General features: G+C 33.3%; 3 protein-coding genes and 1 long non-coding RNA gene across 13 annotated transcripts in view; 2 read left to right on the top strand and 2 right to left on the bottom strand.

The window, feature by feature from the left end:
- The first annotated feature begins 243 nt into the window (after window positions 1-243).
- On the top strand, window positions 244-4524 carry cbll1 (Cbl proto-oncogene-like 1, E3 ubiquitin protein ligase). 4 transcript variants are annotated; one of them, NM_001309368.1, is made up of 6 exons: window positions 244-353; window positions 1309-1467; window positions 1562-1665; window positions 2384-2467; window positions 2580-2653; window positions 3222-4524. In NM_001309368.1, exons 1-6 carry the CDS (start codon window positions 341-343, stop codon window positions 4234-4236), a joined length of 1449 nt encoding a protein of 482 aa, NP_001296297.1. In that variant the 5' UTR covers window positions 244-340; the 3' UTR covers window positions 4237-4524. The 4 variants fall into 4 exon arrangements, with proteins under 4 accessions (NP_001296297.1, XP_087102429.1, NP_001296298.1 ...); XM_087246303.2 differs by having other exon boundaries at window positions 311-460; window positions 3222-4520; NM_001309369.1 differs by lacking the exon at window positions 244-353 and adding an exon at window positions 396-460 and having other exon boundaries at window positions 1309-1472.
- Window positions 4525-4989: 465 nt separating this feature from the next.
- Window positions 4990-21749, top strand: part of LOC110439362 (uncharacterized) — an 18690-nt gene continuing 1930 nt past the window's right edge. Inside the window, exons 1-12 of one of the 4 annotated variants that reach the window (XR_015483120.1) lie at window positions 4990-5199; window positions 5296-5337; window positions 5495-5532; window positions 5928-6080; window positions 6239-6348; window positions 6572-6797; window positions 10762-10924; window positions 15400-15505; window positions 19285-19394; window positions 19470-19533; window positions 19668-19801; window positions 21202-21697. This is a non-coding gene — a long non-coding RNA (uncharacterized LOC110439362). Of the gene's footprint in view, window positions 5200-5240; window positions 5338-5381; window positions 5533-5927; window positions 6081-6238; window positions 6349-6571; window positions 6798-10761; window positions 10925-15399; window positions 15506-19284; window positions 19395-19469; window positions 19534-19667; window positions 19802-21201; window positions 21698-21749 lie in introns of those variants that run through there. The other 3 variants (XR_015483121.1, XR_015483118.1, XR_015483119.1) reach the window with 3 other exon arrangements.
- On the bottom strand, window positions 5058-18146 carry slc26a3.1 (solute carrier family 26 member 3). Of its 3 annotated transcripts, none has more exons than XM_087247147.1 (19): window positions 16229-18146; window positions 14723-14862; window positions 14530-14640; window positions 14247-14407; window positions 13224-13388; window positions 12982-13134; window positions 12825-12907; window positions 10992-11139; window positions 10798-10911; window positions 10628-10705; window positions 9020-9115; window positions 7999-8105; window positions 7820-7889; window positions 7641-7739; window positions 7459-7554; window positions 6563-6781; window positions 6374-6428; window positions 5919-6052; window positions 5058-5821 (listed from the first exon to the last, which is right to left on the bottom strand). In XM_087247147.1, exons 1-19 carry the CDS (start codon window positions 16354-16356, stop codon window positions 5771-5773), a joined length of 2208 nt encoding a protein of 735 aa, XP_087103273.1. In that variant the 5' UTR covers window positions 16357-18146; the 3' UTR covers window positions 5058-5770. The 3 variants fall into 3 exon arrangements, with proteins under 3 accessions (XP_087103273.1, XP_087103274.1, NP_001129155.1); XM_087247148.1 differs by having other exon boundaries at window positions 7641-7733; NM_001135683.1 differs by having other exon boundaries at window positions 5771-5821; window positions 7641-7733; window positions 14723-14898; window positions 16229-16356.
- Window positions 18283-21749, bottom strand: part of slc26a3.2 (solute carrier family 26 member 3, tandem duplicate 2) — a 23972-nt gene continuing 20505 nt past the window's right edge. For both annotated transcript variants that reach the window (XM_087247146.1, NM_001040175.1), the window contains exons 16-21: window positions 21584-21679; window positions 21193-21420; window positions 20055-20109; window positions 19654-19787; window positions 19486-19560; window positions 18283-18616 (exon numbers count right to left, since the gene is read on the bottom strand). In XM_087247146.1, coding sequence (XP_087103272.1) covers window positions 18566-18616; window positions 19486-19560; window positions 19654-19787; window positions 20055-20109; window positions 21193-21420; window positions 21584-21679 — 639 coding nt within the window. In that variant the 3' untranslated portion in view covers window positions 18283-18565. The remainder of the gene's footprint in view (window positions 18617-19485; window positions 19561-19653; window positions 19788-20054; window positions 20110-21192; window positions 21421-21583; window positions 21680-21749) is intronic.

Here is a 21749-nt window from a genome sequence, read left to right as displayed (position 1 = left end):
GTGTTCATAGGGTATGTTACACCGATTAACAGTAATGCACTCATATTTTGACATTTAATTTTGACAATAATAAGGAAAATTTGTGTAAATAAAACCACCAAAAAAATTGAGACAGACACGTATAGCAATAATATTTATTAGCGAACATATTTACAAGACCACTGTCATAAGAAATAACACACTGTTACTGAATCAATAGTTTTTATGAATTTTCATTTTGCAATTTTCGAACGAGCACACAGTTTTGCCTTGAAGTGACTTTTGTTTTGAATACCTTGTGAGACTTCTGTTTTGAAGAGCACAAACCGGAAGCGTTGTTGAACGTTCCCTTCACACAGTTATGGACCATAGTGGTAAGGAGGGAAATTTCATAGTTTACAATCACAGTATTATTTCTCAGTTTAAAACGTGTTACATATAAGCAAATGGTAACTTCGCCGGGCGCTTACATACGTTTGAGGTTAGGCAAACAAGCTAGCTCAATTTGTGCATCCTGTTTAAGGCCTTTTACGAAATCAGCATCGGCCTCTGTGTCAATGTGGCGTTTATCTTCCTGAGGCCGTTTAATCGCGTTTGTTGAGTCTGTTAAATAAAGTCTGTAGCGAAATATAGATGAGAAGTGTGATAAAGCGTGCATACTGCTTGATTATTTAACCTTATCTTAGGTTTAGATAAATGGTACCATATATGCTTGCTAGTATGCTAACTGCTAACTTTAGATCGTTCACATCAGGATTTACACCAATATCAAAATTTCTTTATGCACAAATGTTTGTTTCTGAAGTGTTAATTTGTGATAAGTTAAGCTACTTTTTTAAAACTATTATGGATCGACTCGAGGGTAAAAACCAAGTTGTTTTCACCCTACTTCCTCAGGTAATTGATAGCATTAAAAATTACAGACATAATTGTTTTAATTTTTATTGAATGTATTGTTTCGATATGCAGACGACACACTTTGCGTGCATTTCTAGCACAAAACATGATGTCAGTTTTAAATATCCCATTTCATTTATTTTGAGACAAGAGAAGGGGGATTGTGGGAATCTTGTCACTCCATAGTTAAGAAAAACAGCCAGAAAAAGTTTTCACATTTGTCTGCATAATGAAATGTATATTATGTGTTGTGATTTAAAACTGCAAACAAAGTTTGATTAAAAAAATGAAAAAAAAATATGCTTTTTTTTTTTTTACATTAGACTTAAAAAGGTATTTATGTAAAGCTCAAAATCGTATAATTGACAAAATTATAGGTGTCAGAAGTCTTTTTTTTTACTGAAATATACATTTTTTTCTTTTTCCATACAGACAATGATATGCAGGGTACGGATGGGCCGTTAGGTGGTCCTGATGTCAGGAGGAGGATCCCAATCAAACTTCTTCCAAAGCAGGCCAGAAATAAACCTGCCCCACGACCCCAGAGACCAACGGGACGGTTACCATCCAAAAGCCATTCTGCAGAGGAAGGTAATGTGGGTGTAAAACAGTCCTCATATTATCACGAACATTTTGATGTGTTATGTTGCCCGGCTCGCTTTCTGATCACTGTTTCTCTCAAAAGGTTTTAACTTCAAGAAGGAGGACCGGTTTGATTGTGGTGTCAAATCAGGAGATGCTTTTGCAAGCCAGCGTCGCTTCCCACAGCAACTTTACTGGGATTACAAGGTAAAAAATGGATACTAAAAACAACCTTTTTTGTAGATTTGATTTGTTTATTTTCGAACAGAAATGTCTTACATAAAAATTATTTAACAAAAAATACATTTCAACATCGTCGAAATTAGAGCAGGATAAAACACAAGCTTATTATTTTTCCACCCCATTACCACATACATTATTTGTGTGTTACTTTTTTTTACTTAGATCATTGTATTGATAAAATATTTTATATGTTCTTTTAATTTTACTTTAAAATGTAAATATTTTATAGGAAGATTTGAATAATAATTATGTAATGATTGCTTAAATCTTATGTATTTAATACACAGCCCAAAATAAAATGGTTTTAAACTAATTTTAATAATTAAAAAAACGTAAACGCACAAATTTGTATTAAACCTATAGTTCAACAAATTTACAACAAATTTATTCAAACATACAGCTATGAGGGAAAATTGAGAGGAAGGTTTAGAAATGTCTCATTTATAGTGTTTAGTGATTAAATTGTAGTTTTAGTTTTCATCTGTGAACTTGATGACATTTCTTCTAAATTTATAACACAACTGCTGTCAGTTAGTTTATTTTTTGTGTAAAGTTTCAGATGTTTATATACATTTTAAGACAACACAGTTCTCCTGTTGAAACTTCAATAATTAGATGGTCATTTTTGAATTGCTGTAATAATAGTTTGCTGCTTTCTTTCTTTTTTTTTTTTTTTTTTAAGCTAAACTTGGTCGGTGAGAAGGATGAGACGCCTGTTCATTTCTGTGACAAATGTGGACTGCCGATTAAAACATACGGCCGCATGGTGAGAATAGTTGCATGAAGTGAATGCATGTAGATTTTTGTTGATGTGAATTAATACTTTCATGACTTGTTACATTTATTTTTTTTAACATGTTAAATTTATTTCTTCGCAGATCCCATGTAAGCACGTTTTCTGCTATGACTGTGCTTTACATCATGAGAGGAAGGGTGATAAGATGTGTCCAGGGTAAGAATAATGCACAGCTTTTGTCTTGCACAGCTATTGAACAGAACATTGTTTTGGGTGCATGTAAATATATAGTGGGAATCCTCCAATACAAAATTAGAAGCTTAAAAAAAATTTACTAAAACTCCATTGTGGAGACCACTTTGAATGTGAATGTTTTTGAGCATTGCTGCAATCAAATTACTTAATGATTTTTAGATTTATTTATTAAATAATCATCTTCAACAATTTGCATTCTACATTTCACAACAAAAAAATTAAATTCATCAAGAATTTTGATTTGCCTGGAATATGTTAGTCTTGAACTACTATGCATATTGTCAATTTGCATTCAGAAATTGTATACCCTATAAAAAATAACATTCTTTCACATCCGCCAATAATCAGTTACTTGTTCCAACCTATCTTGTTTTTTTTTGTTTTTTTTGTATAGGGTTTAACAATTTAAGTAATCTAGATATTCTTTTTATTAGGGTTATTGAAATCTGATTTTAACTTTAATGTCTCAAATTCTAGATTTATAAAGATATTTGACCAACTTTTCTTCTGCCTTGTCTTCTGTTTTCAGTCTAAATATGTACAGCTGTACAGACCCGGTCCAGCGGATTGAGCAGTGCCAACGTGGCTCTCTCTACATGTGCAGTATTGTTCAGGGTTGCAAACGGACCTATCTGTCCCAGAGGGACCTGCAGGCCCACATCAACCACCGGCACATGCGCTCTGGCAAGAGCTCCAGCAGCCGCTCTGACTCTCTCCACCTTCCTCCCTCTGAAGTGTCCGACCGCTTCCGCGTACCTCCACCTCACCTGCCCAAACCCCACGTACTCATCCCTCCACCTTTAGGCCATCCCGGACACGACCCATACGGCCCACCTCCTTCTGCTCATGATGACCTAAGACCTCAAGGACAACCACCTGGAGACATGGGCCCATCCCGGTCCCTCTCACAGGAGACCTTCCGAATCTCAACTGTCACCACTCGAAAACACAGCAACCTCATCACTGTTCCAATCCAAGATGATTCCGGCTCCGGACCATCCCGAGACCCGCTCTCTCAACCCGGAAATCCTCCCCCACCTCACCATCATCCTGGAGACTATACGGGTCAGCCTGTTGTGACCCATCCACACCACATGATGGCGCCACCTCAGCAGCATTACGGCCCGCCTCCACCTCCACCCATCAGTCACCCCATGCCACACCCGGGACAAGGCTCCAACACACCCCATATGGTCTTTAATCAAGCCCCTCCCCCTCTATCATCAGTCCCACCTCCGATAACCCCACCCCCCGGACACCTCATTGGTCAGATGCCACCATTTATGAACCATCCTCCACCCGGGCCACCCCCACAACATGGCGGACCCCCAGTTAATGCCCCGCCACCCCATCATTACAACCCTCAGTTTGCAGAGGACAAGAGCACACTCAGCCCGCCATTCAATCAGCCGGGAGGTTTGAGTCCTGGGATGTGGCCAGCCCCCAGAGGCCCCCCACCACGAATGCAGGGTCCCCCTCCGCAGGGACAGATGCCGGGGCCCCATCACCCAGATCAGGGCAGATACAGACCGTATTACCAGTAATAATGTGTATTTGATTTTTTTTTTCTTTGTTGTTGCCGAATAAAGTGATTTAGTTTGTCAAGCTGGCAGGGATTCAATTGCATATTTTATAGTCTGAAAACTATTAACTGTATAGCAAAGATCAGTACTCACTGAATGGTGTTTTAAAAATCTTGTCATCGTCAGATATTCAAACATTTACTTTTTAATAATCGAGCCCATACATGCTGCATTTTTAGGGGCTTTTGTTGATTGTTGAATGTGGTGTTTCTTGAATGTATTCACAATTAAATGTACAAATTCAATCTGTTTCTATTGTGTGATGTATCTGGTGTCTAACTTAATGCTTTAAATGTGTCTTTTTAAATAATAATAGCATATAAATATTTACAATCATTTAAAAAGCATATGGCAGTGTGATGTATTATATCTTGCACACAGAGGAGCTTTGAGTTTGTACAAACTTAAATCAACAGGTAAGTGATGAACATTATATGAGGATCTACACATCTGTTGGTCAGAGACTGGTTTCAAACAACAAGATATTAGAATGTTAATTGTTTTATGTTAGTATCCTACAGAGGTAATCAAAATATAAAGTTTAGTATGATTACTTTCATTTGTTGTAATAAGTTAAATAATAAGGGTGATTCTGTTTTTCGAATAAGTTAAGTGCTGACACTACTTTCACCCATTTGAGAAATTAAAGTACACTAAATTATTTAATAATATAAAATCATCCAATTGAATTGAACAAATTTAGACCTTTTTGAATTATTTGGCTATATTTTTACATGTACTTGTGTGTGCTGAGATATTTAACAAATATAAAGCAGACAATATAGCATTTTTAAACGTTTTATTAAACAAGCATTCATTTTAAAATACATTAATTTACATCACAGGTTTTTAAAAAGTTTATTACAACATTAATATATGCAGGACGCAGCTTATAAACGTGCAAAGTTCTCCCCGGAGAGACAAGTAGGTCATGAATGCATACACTTGACACAATAAAGTACATAAATATTTAAATACAGGAAGTAACATAAACACTGCAACATGGTTTTGTTTCTTTAGTAAATATGGTGTGGACTGCAAACGAGCAGATTTATTAATTCGGTAAGTAACGTTAGCCTATGATTGGTACGTGATCGATTGTCTTCATTGAGTCGGAATTAGCATACTAGCACGCTAGTTAGTGAGGTCTTGAAAACACGTTTCTTGCTATAAAAACTAAATTACCGCTTGTTTACATTTATTTTCTGTCTTCCCAAAGGACTAGGATAACCTCTATGGGTAGACTTTGCTTAAAAGGTAAGAAATTAACGTTATATTTATGTTCATAATATGAAAAATGTCTGATTGTTTGTCCACCTGTCATTAAATCCCAAACAAGCTGAATTCGTTTGCTCTAACGTTAAGTCCACTTACCAGTAAACATGATAACAATGCTGCTGCTGTGAAGTTAAACATTACATAGCCAGACTGAAATAAGTGTTTTTATAATGTGTAGTAAAATCCTCAGTATTTCAGCAGGGTTTTCTGTTCCTCATCACACAGTTAAACTGTCTCTCTGGATGACTTCATAGTTTATGTTTATATCCTGCAAACATTACAGATACATAGTTCAGTATGGACCACAGAAACTGCTTGTAATTTTAGGTTATGTCGAAATATTTAATCTGCATTAATCTAGCTACCTTTTCTAGTTCTCCATGATCTGGATGTGTCTCCAGAATGTGCAACATGGCATCATGAAGTGTGGGATAAAAGATTGAAGTCTTAATTTCGTCATCAAAAAATGTACAATGCTGAAGCTTCTCCATGATGTACACTGTGGCAAAAGCAGAAGGAGTCAGAAGGTCTGCAAAAAATTCTACCATTTATTTACCGTATACTTGTTAAAAATATAAGATGATTTGAACAATGTAAGCCATTGACTTTTATAGTTCTTCTATGGATGTAAGTGCAAATACTGCTCTCCAACATTGTTCAAAAGGTTTTCTTTAATGTTCAACAGGGAAAAGACACCCATAAATGTTTGAAACCACTTGATTATGCTTAAATTGATTTTCATTTTTGGGTGATTTTGACTTTCCCTATTATGAAGACTTTGGAATCAAATTGCAGGTAATAAAAAAGTTTTTTTTTTTACCATCACATGAAACTATGTAGACGTCCACCTCAATTCGTATAAACTCTTTCAAGGTCTGTAAAGATAAAAACAAACTTCAAAAATGCAGTTTTAAAGAATTTCTGATCATGAATGCAGGACATAGCTATATTTATATTAATAAATTTACTAAATTTACAGTGTAATATGTCTCATAATATAGTGTTTTACCGCTTTCAGACCCTTGAGTGCAGATACATCGATGAAGGAGACTGCACAGAAATCCAGGATTAAACTGTGTATGTTGACAGGAGGGACGGAGATGTTGGCAGGCAGTTGCGAGTTCCAGTTCACCTGGATTGGGAGATCTGAGAAGTCTATGGGCTGGTCAAGATCCTCCATACTGCCTTCTGATGTGTCAACTGATGGCTGTCTCAGTACAGGGCCTCTCTGGATCAAGAAGAATGTAAGTTTTGTTACTGCTTTCATATCGCAGAAGAACAGCTCCGTTTTTGTTATTAGACAGAATTTATTTACTACTATTTTTAAACATTAACATTAAACAAATTAAATTAAACCATACTAAAGATAGTTGCCCGTATTATCCTGCTCAATAAATTACATTTATTTATATGTGTAGGAAGATATAGTTGTCATTATTAATTTAGCCAATTAATGCAACAACAAAAAATAAGTCAGTATATATGAGGTCATATAGTTTTTTTTTATCTGGTCCAACTATTAGATAAAATTCTGATTTAAAAAAAATCTCATGTAACATAATCAGTAAGTTAAATATTTAACGGGTACTATACAAAATATTATATAAAATAAATTATTATTTTCAATCTAAAATATAATACTATAAATTGATATTATTAATTTTGTGTATGCCTCACACAGGTGAGTGGGTTTAACAAACCACATATAGAAAACAAACTCTTCTCTCTGACACTTAACAGACACTTGCACCAGATTTTTTGCACATTTGCACCAGACACATTTTTCTAATCACTCTATATAAAATAAAAACATTGTGCATTTATAAAGTGTGCTTCACACTGGTGAGTGGGCTTGACAAACCACCTGTAGAAACACATCTTATTATTTTAATAGCAAAGACTTACATCTGACACCTCCAGTTCTCCATTGCACAACATTTTTCTGATCTTTCGCAAGGCTTTGTTTCTTTTCTTCAGCACTCTCATTGGATTAAAACCTACCTGGAAGACAGCAAACATTTAGCGCCAAACGTTTAACAAACACCTATAATTTGTTGTAAACATCTGTAAAATAAAAAGTAGCTTACTTCCTGAACCAGTTTATCTCTAAAGAAATCGATGTTAGCAAAGAAGATGGGTGAGGGAATTTTAAATATTTTAACACCGTCAGGTTCGTAAATCTGAATCTGAAATCAAATCCCATTAAAATAAGCATTTGTAAAATAAATCAAAGAAAACTATAAAAAAGCATAATAGTGGCACTCACAGATGTGTAGTCTTTACGATCCCTATAGAGGTCAGTTCCTGAAATATTGGCCAGGACAGAACAACGTGGGCTGTTGCATACAAAATATTATCACATGTGGTCAATAAAAAATCACACAAAAAAACAATATTCTGCCTGTGCTTTGGTTTCAATTGAAGGTATTATGAATCCACACTTACAATTGAGTCCTGTAGACCACAGTGAACAATTCTGCCCCGATACCCACAGCCAAACCCAGATCCAAACCCAGAAACAGAGACGCCATGAAGGTCACCATCCAGGTCACCTGTGAAGCGAACAAACACATTTTACTTTAGTTTTGTTCTTGCTTTAAAAATGTTCAGACTCAGGGGTCAGAGTATAGTTGATCCAATTCTGTCATCTTTTTTACTCATCCTGTTTTGTGTTTATTTCTTTTGAACACAAAGAAATATATTAAGATATTATGGAAGTCCTTAGAGGTGACCTGTTATTATATTTTTCTTTCTTGTTTCTTGTTTGTGATCATGACAGCATTTTCTTGTGATCTCAACATATCATAAGTTTTCTCATTTTTATTATGTCTTAATTTTCTCATCTTGATATAGCAAAAGTTGATTTTTCTTAAGGTTACGGCTTATGTTTTTCTGCTTATTAGGCATAAGAGGATGTCCTTGACACGCTTACAGTAGCTATTTCATATAGTATTATTTGCAGGGATTCACTTTATAAAATAATTGTTAAGAACTTGAAAAAGAATGCAATAACGCAAAAGCAAGATCTTCATCATTCTTTATGTTGTTAAGTTGAGATCACAATAAATATAATTTATTTCCTCATGATCTCGATGTAACAAAAAGTCGTTTTCTCATGATCATAACTTAATTTTCTCATGATTACGAGAACATAGAGAGAGAAAATATAATAACGCATAGCCTTTCAGCACTTCCATAAAATATACTGAAGAAAGTAAAAGAAAACAGCCATTGACGTCCATAGTAATTTTGTCACTACTATGCATTTCAGTGGCTGCATTTTTTCCGACATTCTTCACATTATATTGTTTTGTTTTTATCAAAGTTTACAACCACTTGAAAGTGAGTAAATTATGAGAGGTATTTTTGGATGAACTAATCCCTTTAAGATAAAAACTACTCTAGAGGATTGAGTGATCAAAGACAATTCACAAAATAATCTGTGGTAATAAACCCACAAACTCACAAAATCCGGCCTGTCATTCCTCCATAGAAACGGCAGCTCACTGAACTGCATCAGCATGCCTTTCAGATTGACGATGACCAGAGCGCCCAGAACAGACTGGAAAGAAAAGCAAAACTGCCATAATTTGACTCCTACGTGACTAGAGTGCATAGTTTATATGTATTGAGAGTTTAAAACAACCATTTAAAAAAAATCTTTTGGAGGTCACTTATCAGATATATACAAGGTCAAATAGTTTATTTTTTTTAATCTCTCATAAAGTATGTTAGGCATCACTGTAAATAACTGTAAAGGTTTATTCAAAGATCAAGGGTCTTATTTATAAAACTATGTAGAAACCTTCCTAAAAGAGAATAGCTAATGGCTAAATTATGACGAATTAAAGCAGTTGAATATTTAAGTTAAATATGCACACTTTTACTGACAGCTGCGCACATTTCCTCTTCAAGTTTGTTTTTTATAGATCACAACCTTAACACTGCTTCAAACAAAGTGTCTTGAAGACATGTCAACACACAAACCAAACTTTTCCAGGCCTTAGCTACAACTACACTATAATCTTTTTAAATAGTTCCCGCATTAAATGTTCTAAGTTGAGTCAAATTATCAAAACAAAAATGATAAAATGATTTAATAAGTTACAGTAGCAAAGACATACAGTTTAAGTCAAAATTATTAGCCCTCCTGTGAAAAAATTTTTCCCAAATGATGTTTAACAGAGCAAGGATTTTTTTCACAGTATTTATTGTAATATTTTTTTTTCTGGAGAAAGTCTTATTTGTTTTTATTTCGGCCAGAATAAAAGCAGTTTTAATTTTTTTTAAACCATTGTAAGGTCAATATTATTAACCACCTTAAGCAGTATTTTTTTGATTGTCTACAAAGCAAACCATCATTATAAAATGCTGTGCCTAAATATTTCTCTTGAGGTTTTTTCCTTCACTTTTGTCAATTGGTGAAGTTTGTTCATCGCCTCTGTTGCCACTGGCTTGCTTGGTTTGGAACTTGTGGAGCTGTGCATCATTGGATTTGCTCTTCAGTTTTTGTACTTCCATCAGTGAAAATTAAATTGACTGAATTGAACTAAACCGATTTTAAACTCTGAAAACTGGACTGTTACAGTTTCAATTTACTAGAACTTCAATGTTAAGCTTCTTTGACACAAGAAAAAAGCACTATAGAAATAAACATGAATTGAATTGAATAAATACCCTAACTTGCCTAATTAACTAAAATACACATTTAAATTGCAATTTAAACTGAATGCTTGAAAAATATATCTAGAAATTAACTATTAAAACCTTTGTTTAGAAATGTGTTTGAAAAAAGTCCTATTTCTGTTATATAGAAACATATACGGGAGGCTATTAATTCAGCAGGGGTAATAATTCTCAGAAGGGCTAATAAAAAGACTTCAACTAAATGTTGCCATGGCTAATATGTGATTTAACTTTAATGTTTTAAGTCAGTTTAATGTAACGCAAGCTAAAATATGTAACATGTATTTGATCAAACTTTTAACACCCTAAACTATACAAAATAGCACAATAGTACTGTAGAGGACTACATTCAGTTTGCTTCTGTGTATAAAATCTAAAAAGTTCTTACCCTGGGTAGTGGCTCGAGTAGAAATCCTACTCCGACGATCACAATCAATACCATCATGGCTGAAAGGATTCCCGCTATCTAGGTAGAAGTGTTATAAAACAAACAATAACCATTTTGTCTTTGCTTTCTTGTAGTAAAATGGAGGAATGGCATGAGAGAGAGAATTTCACCTGCGTCTTTCCTCCTGTACTCTCCTGTATGGCTGTCCTAGAAAGTGCTGTGCTTGCGGCGAATGAGCGGAAAGATGCTCCAAACATGTTGCTCACTCCAAAGGCAATGAGCTCCTGTAACATACAGGTGAGTGTTTACAAATGTGTCCATTTTTATTATGCATCACATTTCAGACTATTTTTTATTTGCTCACCTGGTTTCCGTCAATCGTGTAGTCATGTTTGACAGAGTAGACTTTAGCTACTGAGAAAGCCACAGCAAATCCTACTATGGCCATAGGGAAAGCCTCCACTGCAGTCTCCTCAATGACTTCCAGGTTTGGAGCAACTGGAGATTCATATCTGCATAATAGAAATAGTAATATGTTTAGATTTTGATATAATATGCAGTGCTCAACTCAAATGAGTACACTCTATTTTGAAAGTGAACATTTGTATACATTTTTCAGTGAATATAGGTAATATATTATGGTGCATTTGAACAAAGCAGATTTATTAAACAGAGATATTTATTAAAATAATAGTTTAGTCACTGAACATCTTTAGAAATAGAAAGATAATTAATTTAAATCCATATGGTATATTGGAAAAAAATTACAAAAAGAAACAAAAAACCTGCAAAATTTCAATACAAATTTTTTGTTTCTTTTTGTAATTTTTTTTTATTTAATATTTTTCCTTAACATATAAATTTGGGTTTACTAATTTGGGACCATTATCATAAGTTGCTTTGTTTGATTCAGATTTAGATTTAGTTCTGGTTAATGTTTATATGCATGCTTAGTGTATATGCATGCATGAATATAATATTGTAAAGCTTTCGATAGTAAATTTAAATTTTAATGAGAGATTTTTGAGGGGTGTACTCGTATGTTAAGCACTGTATGTGCAATTCTGTGTAGATGACTGAAAAACTGGAATCCAATATTGTTTACAAATTCCGTTTATTTAATGTTTTCTAAACCTACACGTTTTAGGTAATGTCATCGGGGTGCTTTTGATCTAACTCATCTCATTAACTAAAGGATAGATTGTTTTGTCCCGTATTCAACTCCAAAGCAATGATTATGAAGTACATTTGAAATGTATCAGTTCAGTCATAATAATAGAACAAAAAACAAATAATTGAAATAAAATTACATAACATTTTATGTGAATGAATCTGGAGTATGCCAGTGTGATATTGAATTATTTAAATCCCAATGTTCAGGCTGACAAAAAAATAAAACGAAATTCCAGCGTTATGGACATTTGCAGTAAAAATTCAACATAAATTCACGAGAAAATATATGTTAAATTATATTAAAACATCTGTTTATATTTTCCAAAACAGCTAACCACACAGAGTTATAGGATCAGAATAGTGTTAATCACTAAACATGTTTTAAGAAAAAACAAACATGCGCTACGGATGTGAACGAAACAGTTACTGAGTTTACAGTTTACAACAAACTGCACAACCCAATACAAAATAATGCCAATTAAAAGGATAAGAATTGATTTTATTATATTTTGCATTTATGAGGAAAAAGCTTGTTTATGGATGTGACATCTGTTATTGAAATATTTATTAGTAGATTTGAATATTTTTGCCTTCAACTGTACATACACCTGTAGAAAAAGTATATGAATTTACAGTTTATAATCATAATTAAGTAAACATCTAAGAAGAAATCAATATTATACACATAACCACAATTACAGATAAGCATAATTCTTTCCCTTCTTTTAACAGTTAACCTTTTTTGGTTGAAACTTGGAAGAAATGTTGTTAGACTTAAAGATTAGAGACTATAATTACACACACACACACATATATATATATACAAAACCCATATCTTAAATAATATATCCAAATCCATATCTAAAATAATATCCAAAAGCCATAATCTAAAATATTTAACTCCAATCTAAAAAAAAATCCAATGCTCTATTAATTTTTCCATAGCAGTATATCATTATGCTGATTATACATATTTCAGTTTTATATAGTTGATTTTGTAGATTAGATATTGTTAGATTCTTACCCATTCACCATCTCCCCAACAATGACCACGTCAAATCGTTCTTCAAAGTTGAATGCATAAGAGACTCCGCAAGCGATAACAGTCTGTTGGATGAATTTAATGTAGTGTTCAAGCTTAATAAAGAAGCAGTGTGGTCATAAATATTAATTTAACCTACCATGATGACTTCTATAGGTATCGGCACAGGTAGTTTAGACTTGAATCTGTCATTGATCTCCTTCACAATAAGCACCAGTGCCATGATTGCAATAGATGTGACCAGGTCAGCCACATTTGTGCTAGTGATTCGGCTAAAAACTTCTACCAAAGTCTGAAATCAAAGACCGGATGTTTGCTTTATATACTAAACAGTCACAATATACAATATATTAGTGCATTAGAAAGGAAGCACTAACTTACATATATGATAGCAAGTGGCCCGTTTATACCTGGAAAATCCAGGCCCAGCACAAACCTGAGCTGGGAAACCAAAATGTGAACAGCGGCTGCGGTGGTGAATCCAGACACCAGAGTTTCTGACAGATACATGACTATGAAGCCAACCTGCAGCAGCCCCATTACAAGCTGAAAACAGAAAGAGAGAGGGTAGTGCTTTTATTTTATATTTAATTCTAAAATGTGTGCTATATTAAAAATAGAAATATCAAATTTATATTCAAAGGTTTTTAAATGTTTATTTGCAAATGACATTTTTACAAAGAAATTTATAGCGATGAGTCTTAAAGCTAGTGTATAGTATATTGGATATAACAAGGGCATACACTTGATATACACAGACAAGAAGAGTAATGTGATATTGTTTTCATTTAAATTGTTTTCAGGATTTTTTTTCTTTATTTAAAGTTATTGTTATGCATTTTTAGAGTAGCACACATTTTACCTCATGCTTCAGCCAGAATCAGAACAAAGTTTTAACATAAGATCATTTAATGCTTTATAATAATAATAATAACAACAACAACAGCAGCAGCTATTATTATTATTATTGTTGTTGTTGTTGTTGTTATTATTATTATGATTTTGGGTGAAATGTGATTCTCTTAATGATATATAATATAAATGTGTCGTGTCCTTAAGGAAAGTAATTAATATATTGAAATATATTGAGGAAATAGTTATATAATTTTTTATTATAAGGCTATAGGAATATTTAAATATTTGTTCCAATTGTCTGATAATAATAATAATAATAATAATAATAATAATAATAATAATAATATCATATTTTTACTATTTATTGGGGTGAAATACGAAAATATATGTAAAAATATAAATATTTATAAAAAACTGAAATTCATCAGTGTGAAAAAAGAAAATATGTGTATGTTTAATGAATTAATGGGATAAAAGAAAAATAAATGTAATATGGATAAATGTAAAAATTGGTCTACTATTTAACCGCTGATATTATAAATAACTAACCTGAAATGCACCCATGAGAAAAGTAACAGAGGAAGCAACTAGAACTCTCTGTTGCTCCAGGCTCAACCCTTCAAATCCAGTGATGTTGAACGAGGGTCCCTCATCAGGCACTAGTCGTGTCACAACAGCACCCACCATTAGACTCAGAATTGGAAAAGCCCCTAAAACACAATCCAATTACAAAGCACAGCCTAATTCATCCATGTCCAAACCTTCACTCTATTATAAAGTCTAATTAAGTAGTCCTAACTAATGATGTTGCATTGCTCAAGATTACACATACCCACTGACAGGTGTCTTGAGGTGCCCAAAAAGAAGTAGATTATAGCAGGGAAGAATGCAGTATATAGTCCATATCCCGGAGGTAAAGAGGCCAGCAAAGAAAATGCAAGTCCTGATAAAAAAATAAAGTAAAATGCGAAAGTGAAGTGTTTATGACTTGAAAAAATAGGTTTAGCTAAACTAGCATACAATACCTTGTAGCACTGCCACTAGTCCTGTGCTGATGCCTGAAACAATATCACCTAGTAGCCATTCTTTGATTTTGTAGTCCTTCATCCATCCAATGAATGGAAAAAGCGAAAGAGCTGCATTCTTTGCACGTTTCGCATCACAACTACAACATAAACACAATTTGCTAAAGCTTACGCCGCTCAAAAGGCAAATCATAAGAGCAAATTTATTTTGAACCAATAAGAACAAACTTCATAAGAACAAACTTCACTATCATTTGAATTTTCCAGCCCATGCTCATTGGAAAAATGTGTCTTAGCCTACATTTTTGTGAAATGTAAAATAAGTTGCCCCGGTTACATTTTTGTTGCATGTTTCAGATGAAAAATGCAATAGAGGTGGGCAAACCTGGTTCTGGAGGGCCGGTGTCCTGCATAGTTTAACTTCAACACCAATCAAACACACCTGGACATGCTAATCAGTGTCTTCAAGATCACTAGAAATCTATAAAGTGTGTTTGATTGGAGTTGGAGCTTAACTGTGCAGGACACTGGCCCTCCAGGACCGAGTTTGCCCACCCCTGTCCTAAACCCTTCCCTAAATACAACCAATAGTGTTTTCAAAAGCAAACATTAGAGAAAAGTGCTGTGTGACCACATAGTTTTACCTTCTTTTTACATTGCTTTCTTCTCTTTTATAGAACAATGATTCTCCTAACTCAAACTCGAGTTCCCTGCATTACAAGTACAACACTGTTCAAACCAAGCATTCTACAGACTGACCACACTCCATATGGAGATGAACAGGTGAGGCAAATATCATCAATTTCAAGGCAAAGACCTCATTTAAGTTGTTTTTTGGTATTTATTTAGTGATGTGCAAAGAAAAAATCATTTATTTGTTGATAATATCTCCCTCTAAATATAATTAACATAATACGGAACAAATGTTTTTGTAATCAAACTTTACCGTAGTATTCGTTTACCTAAAACTGCAAAGAAACTGCTAGAAACTAGAAAAATATGCAAGCTGATGTAGGCTGAAGCACATACTTTCAATGAGCTTTTTGTTGAGCCAATTAATCACCTAGTTTGATCAACTAGAATTTTCTGGTAACTATTGCAGTTCAAACTTGAAGACAATTTCGATTAATATTGTTTTTTACATGTAACGTAGTAGGAAGAACTGGCTTTAGTTATTGTTTAGTGAATCAACAAGCATTATAGTTGGTAATAAAGCTGTTCAAAACTCAAAACCTTAATTGAAAATTTTCTAAATCTCCAAACTAAGTAAAGATTAAACTTTTAATCAGTCTTTAATTAATCTTTCTCTTTTCTTAAAACACTTAAATTATTTGTATTTTTTAACATTTTCTGCTCTTAATTAAATCCCTCGGTTGCACGATTTCCACACTTTATCAACAGTAAATACACACGTCTTACAGATTAAAAGTGGCTGTTTTAAATATTCAGTAAAATGCTAACAACAGGCAAATACTTAATAAACAATCTTTGCTGTTTGAGTCTTACCTGAAATAGTCTTTGAGATGGTGACGTAGTGTTTTGCGCTTTCTGTTGATCCTCTCATGTTGCTCTGCGAATGAATCCTCTGAAAACAGAGGCCTGACCACCACATAGTGTCTGCCGAAAGGCTGCATCCTGATTAGTTCATTCGCAGAAGCATCTCAAGAGCTTTATATCATCTGGATTGTTTGATCAGGGAGCCGTCATTAGTCTTATCACATTAGTCTGATGGGCTGTCTTTTGTGCACATATGCAATCATTGATGGATTTTTATCTCTATGATTTTTTGAGTCATTCTTCCTTATTTACACATATTATAGAGAAGGAAACATAAAAGTAGAGCTGCGGGAACAGGTACGTGAATGCACGTGGATTTGTTAGGAATTATTGTGCAGACATCAACAGTAGAAAATGATTAACTTCCGCCATTCAGACTTCAGAGATCTCTTTTGTTTCATCCAGAAGAGCTCCTTATGAATGAGAAACATAATATTAAAACTTTAACCTGGTCTTCAGGTTAGCAGGTTAGTCTTTTCATATCATTTTTAAATAACATGCTTTTTCCCTTTTGCACTGTGAATTTCTACATCTTTGAACCTCAACAACATATCTACAGCCAAAATAAAATTAATAGTCTATTGACGTATATAAAGGCTGTCTATTAAGGATATCAATGCTGTTTATATTCTTCACTTATCTGCGTATACTGCCCATTCCTTTTTGTAAGCCTACAGCTTTTCATCAGTAGCCACAGATATTAATTCATTTTGCCTCTATATGTTCTTTTAAATGCTGACAGCAACCCTGCAAGCACTTTTTGTGCTTTTGAAAGGAGTATAATAGACATAAAAATATAGATAGTGTGGCTTAAACAAACCTAAATTTGGTATGTCAGTGAAAATCAAATAGATGTAAAGGAATAGGCCAAAGCTAAACAAATATGCAGGAATGAATGACCAAAATGTGAAGTCTGCTTAAACTCTTTTTTTTTTAGCTATTCCAGGGTGTCTATTTAAAAATTGTTCAATCACAGCCCAAATTTAGCCTTATTTTAGCCAAGACCTCCATGATCAAACTTATATTAGGCATCTATTAAACACAAAATTTCATTTTATGAATCACCAAGGACCACAGTTTCAGCTAAACATCTTCATCTTGAGGGAGAGCCAATTTATACATGTTCAATTTTGGGTGAAATTTCACATTAACTGACCATCAAACCTCATTCTGTGACCAATTTATGTATGAAATGATGGTGATTCCAAAGGTTCACGTACGTTATCCTGCTATTATGTTATTTGCTACTAACAAGACTCAAAATGACTCTGCAACTTCCATTTTGTACAGTGTGATTTAACCAAATAGAACTTGTTCCAGGATCAATATCCTTTGTTTATCAAGGAAACACATTCCACAGTCATAGCTGAATCATAATGCTAACCTTCACTTCAGAAATCAGAGAGACATTATTAGGCTGTTTTGTTGTTCAGCCTAATAAAGCTTTAACCCATAAATGTGATGCTGAAATCTGATTGGTTATTGTGAATGTTGTTCCAATACAGGAAAGGATGCTTTTACTTAAATCGTGTTAAGTAATCTATTTTACAACACGTGCTACTGTTTATTTTCATGTAAGATGATATAATTTAGTGTAAGTTAATGGCCTTTATGACCTTTTCCATGAAAAGAGTTCTCCTTATTACATACTAATGGTACTTTATAATTAATAGGTGTAAAACTTTATTGACACTTTGAAATTTGAAATCTTTAATGTAAATAAACGCATAAATAATATTTATGCCATGTTATTTTCTTCATGATCAAATTATTTTATTGTAATTGAGGAAGTCATGATTATTTTTTCCTTTAAATAATTAAGCTACAAATAAAGTTTTTTTTTCTTGTCCTCTTCACTTCCTCAACCATTACTTCCTTTTTCAGACAGATATGTTTAAGCATTAGATTTATAACACATATTACTTTAGTGAAAGTAAAATAATTACATCTGCACGCGCAATCATTTGTATAATAGTAGAAAAAAATAGTCAAGAAAGACAATGCATATTTGAAAAACATTCTTTCTCTATTTCAGAATAAAAATAGTTCACATAAAAATACATACTATTCAAAAAGGAAAATGTACATGTACAAAAGGCACTGACGGCGAACAAGTAAGAGTTTACCACAAATCAATAAATTAGGGACATGACACATTGACAATCTAACTTATTTGGCATGCAGCACAGTTTACAGAATACAAAACTGCTATGTGCTAAATCATCACTGCTAGTTCATTCTTATATACTGTACATTGGGTTCAAAATTTGACATGGTGTTTTCATTTCAGAACCTTGTCTCTGGTTTGGGGTCTGTTTCCTCTTCTATTTTCATGTCCTGCAAAAAAAAACAAAAAAAAACAAGTATTTTATTATTAATTAAAATAGTATGTTTTTCCTACATTTCATGATATATTGTGTGAATAATGGGAGAAAATTCCTTTAAAGTGCATGTGAAATTAAACTTTACAGTGTTCATTTTGCTAGCTCACAAATAGGCAGTAATATTACTGAGCAGTAATATTAATTATTAATTAATTATTTTGATATTGATAATTTTTAATAATTATTAAATAATTAAGCAGTCCATGAATATTTGCTTAATGACTTCTGCAGCAATTTTCAGGTGTGGTAAATATTATTGGACTAAAAAAAGTGGAGGAACTAAATACTAATGTCAGGTTAAATTACAGTGTTTTTCACATTATTTTCATGACACATAAAAAAAAATCACAAAGCCAAATGCACCTCTCACTCTGTTTTACAAATGGACTATTTATGGCACAACTATTTATAGTACAGTACACTTATTGTGTGGGAAAAAATGAATACTAAACACTAAACAGATGTTGTAATAAACAAACAGCATCTGAGGTAAATTAAAAGTTATACTATTGTAAATAATGTTCAGTTTCTAGCACCGTCTTTCATTTTGCCTCATAATATCTCAATACATCATCACATGTATTCATTTCGTATGTATGTTTTTTTTTTTGACTCTCAAAGTTCTATGGATCTTGACTTGCATCTTATGGATCGCCATGGGCCATGGTTTGAGCTATAAATCTTCTTTAATGTTGAACTGGAGAAAAAAGTCATCTACATATGGGCTGAAGGTATGTAAACACCTTGAAAAAATATTCATTTTTGGGTTTTGTGTCTTTTTAAAATTGCATTATTTAATATTTCAGGTTCAATCTTTCTTACTGCAATTTCTTGGAGAGCCACACCATTGGAGACACTGCTGCCATTAAGGTGTTGATACTGATGACTTCCCGAGACCTGTTTGCATATGTTTAAATCATACAGACATTTTAACAATGCAGTTTTAATTAATTGCAAAAACTAATGAAAGATTCAAATACATCTGTTTACCTTCTCACTCACAGTCCTTGGTGGATGGGACTCTTGAATGTACAGCACTGCATCGTGGATGGTCAGAAAGAAGATAGACGACTTGATTTCATCATCAAAAAACTTACAGTTCTTTAGCTTCTCCATGATACCCGCTGGAAATGACAAGGTCTGAGTTACTACAAGTTTTTATCATTCAATTCAATTCCATTCATCTTTATGTCTATATTGCTTTACAATTGTCAAAACAGCTAAACATAGAAGTTCTAGTAAGTTGTAACTGTCAGTCCTAGAAGTAGACTAGAAGTTCAGTTCATTATTGCAGCTCATTACACTACATTATAATTGCAGATAAAGGAAAACATTGTAAAATGCTCTACAAATGCCCTTTAACCTGCAGTCAGAAAGGAAAAAGTACTTACTGTCACAACCTACTATGTAAACATCAACATCAATGCGTATAAATTCCTTTATGGCCTGTAAACAGAAGAGTTTATGGTTGATTAGGGATGGATTTATATGATCAAACTATACCGCTTGTACAACCCCAGTTCTGAAAACATCTGAGCATTTAAGAACAAGAATTATTTAATTTCACAAAAGTACAAAGACAAAATTTCCAGTGTTTTCACTGACCAACTAAATTAATGCTGTCAGTAAATATATAAACATTTTGATGGCTGTAACACACTCCAATAATGCTGGGTTTGGGACTTTCATGTTTCCTCAATTTTTTCACAATATTATATATGATAATTTGGGAAAGATTTGAATTCTTAGCTTTTTTTTCCCATGTAAAATGTGTTTTTTGTCTTGTTTTTGACAATTCTTTCAAAATCTCACAAAATCCTGAGACGATGCCTTTATTTACACTCTAAAAAACAATTAGTTACATAACTTTAAAAAGTGAGTAAACCTGTTTCCCTAAAAGCAACAATTTAGCTTAAAGTAAGCAACTTGCAACTGTTAGGTTGATTTTTATAAGTATGACCATTAATTTACTTAATATTTATAGTCAATTAATCACTTCATAATCAGCAGCTTTACTTACTTTTCAATCTGTAAAGTCAGCTAATCACTTTATAAGTAACAGGTTTACTCACTTTTTAACAAGTCAATGAATCACTTTATAAGCAACAGGTTTACTAATTTATTATTTTTTTAAGTAAAGTTAACTAATCTAGTTAACTTTAGCTAATCCACATGTATGCCCAATTTACCGGCTTATTGTAACCTCTTATTGGAATCAGTTTCAAAACTGACTCACTTGGATAATTTAAAACCTTTTTCGATTTTATTTTTCCTCTGTCCTAACTGAGAGTGCTGCAGATATCGAAATATCTCTATATTGTCAAAATACATAGAAGTTCATCAGTTAAAGCAACAACTTTTAGGAGTTAAAAAGTTAAAGAGATTTAACAAAAAACAGATTCTGGATTTTACTATATTTTACCAAATGTTTTTGTTATTTGGGTTGTTCAATTTATTGAGGAATATTAAGACATTAGTTAAACTGTATAAATGGATGCTTTGCTTTCATAATGAACACAAGTGTTTTACCGCTTTCAGACCCTTGATTGCAGATATGTCTATGAATGAGACGGCAGAGAAATCCAGGATTAAACTGTGGATGTTGACCGGAGGGACGGAGATGTTGGCAGGTAGTTCTGCGTTCCAGTTTATCTGAATGGGAAGATCTGTATAATCCGTGGGCTGGTCAAGATCATCTGCGTTGCTGTCATACTCTGACTCTTCAATTGGCATTAAACATGTGGTCTGTAGTCCGTTCTATATCCAAAAGAAATCAAAGGAACTTCAGATAGATATCTAAATGATAAGATTCAGGTGTTATTTAGATAGATAGCTAAATAAGATTACAACTACATTACATAACGCTCATTAGGAAGTCCTTGAGTTCACTCTTATGATGTTATAAATAGAGAACACGTACTGAGGTTAAGGTCAGCTCTCCTTTCTTTAACATTTTCTTAATCTTCTTCACAGCCTTGTTTCTCTTCCTCAGGATTCTGAGAGGATTAAAGCCCACCTGCATTGAAGGAATCTGGTTAGTTTTTTTTTAAATCAGCTGAGGGTTTTCACAGTGAAACTCATGTACT

This window comes from Danio rerio, chromosome 4 (genome assembly GCF_052040795.2).
Source record: "Danio rerio strain M-AB ecotype USA chromosome 4, GRCz13ab, whole genome shotgun sequence".
NCBI classification, from domain to species: Eukaryota; Metazoa; Chordata; class Actinopteri; order Cypriniformes; family Danionidae; genus Danio; species Danio rerio.
Note: the sequence above shows the minus strand (reverse complement) of the source record. Positions and strands in the feature narration are given on the sequence as shown.

What these genes read in the sequence shown, in the direction of transcription:
- cbll1 (NM_001309368.1), top strand. An exon ending in AAGCCATTCTGCAGAGGAAG is followed by an intron (nt 1,468 to 1,561) that starts GTAATGTGGGTG and finishes TTCTCTCAAAAG; the next exon opens with GTTTTAACTTCAAGAAGGAG. An exon ending in TTAAAACATACGGCCGCATG is followed by an intron (nt 2,468 to 2,579) that starts GTGAGAATAGTT and finishes ATTTCTTCGCAG; the next exon opens with ATCCCATGTAAGCACGTTTT.
- slc26a3.1 (NM_001135683.1), bottom strand. Translation starts at nt 16,356, where the DNA reads ATGCAGCCTTTCGGCAGACACTATGTGGTGGTCAGGCCTCTGTTTTCA. An exon ending in GGCCACTTGCTATCATATAT is followed by an intron (nt 13,135 to 13,223) that starts GTAAGTTAGTGC and finishes CTTTGATTTCAG; the next exon opens with ACTTTGGTAGAAGTTTTTAG. An exon ending in TACTCGAGCCACTACCCAGG is followed by an intron (nt 9,116 to 10,627) that starts GTAAGAACTTTT and finishes TTTTCTTTCCAG; the next exon opens with TCTGTTCTGGGCGCTCTGGT.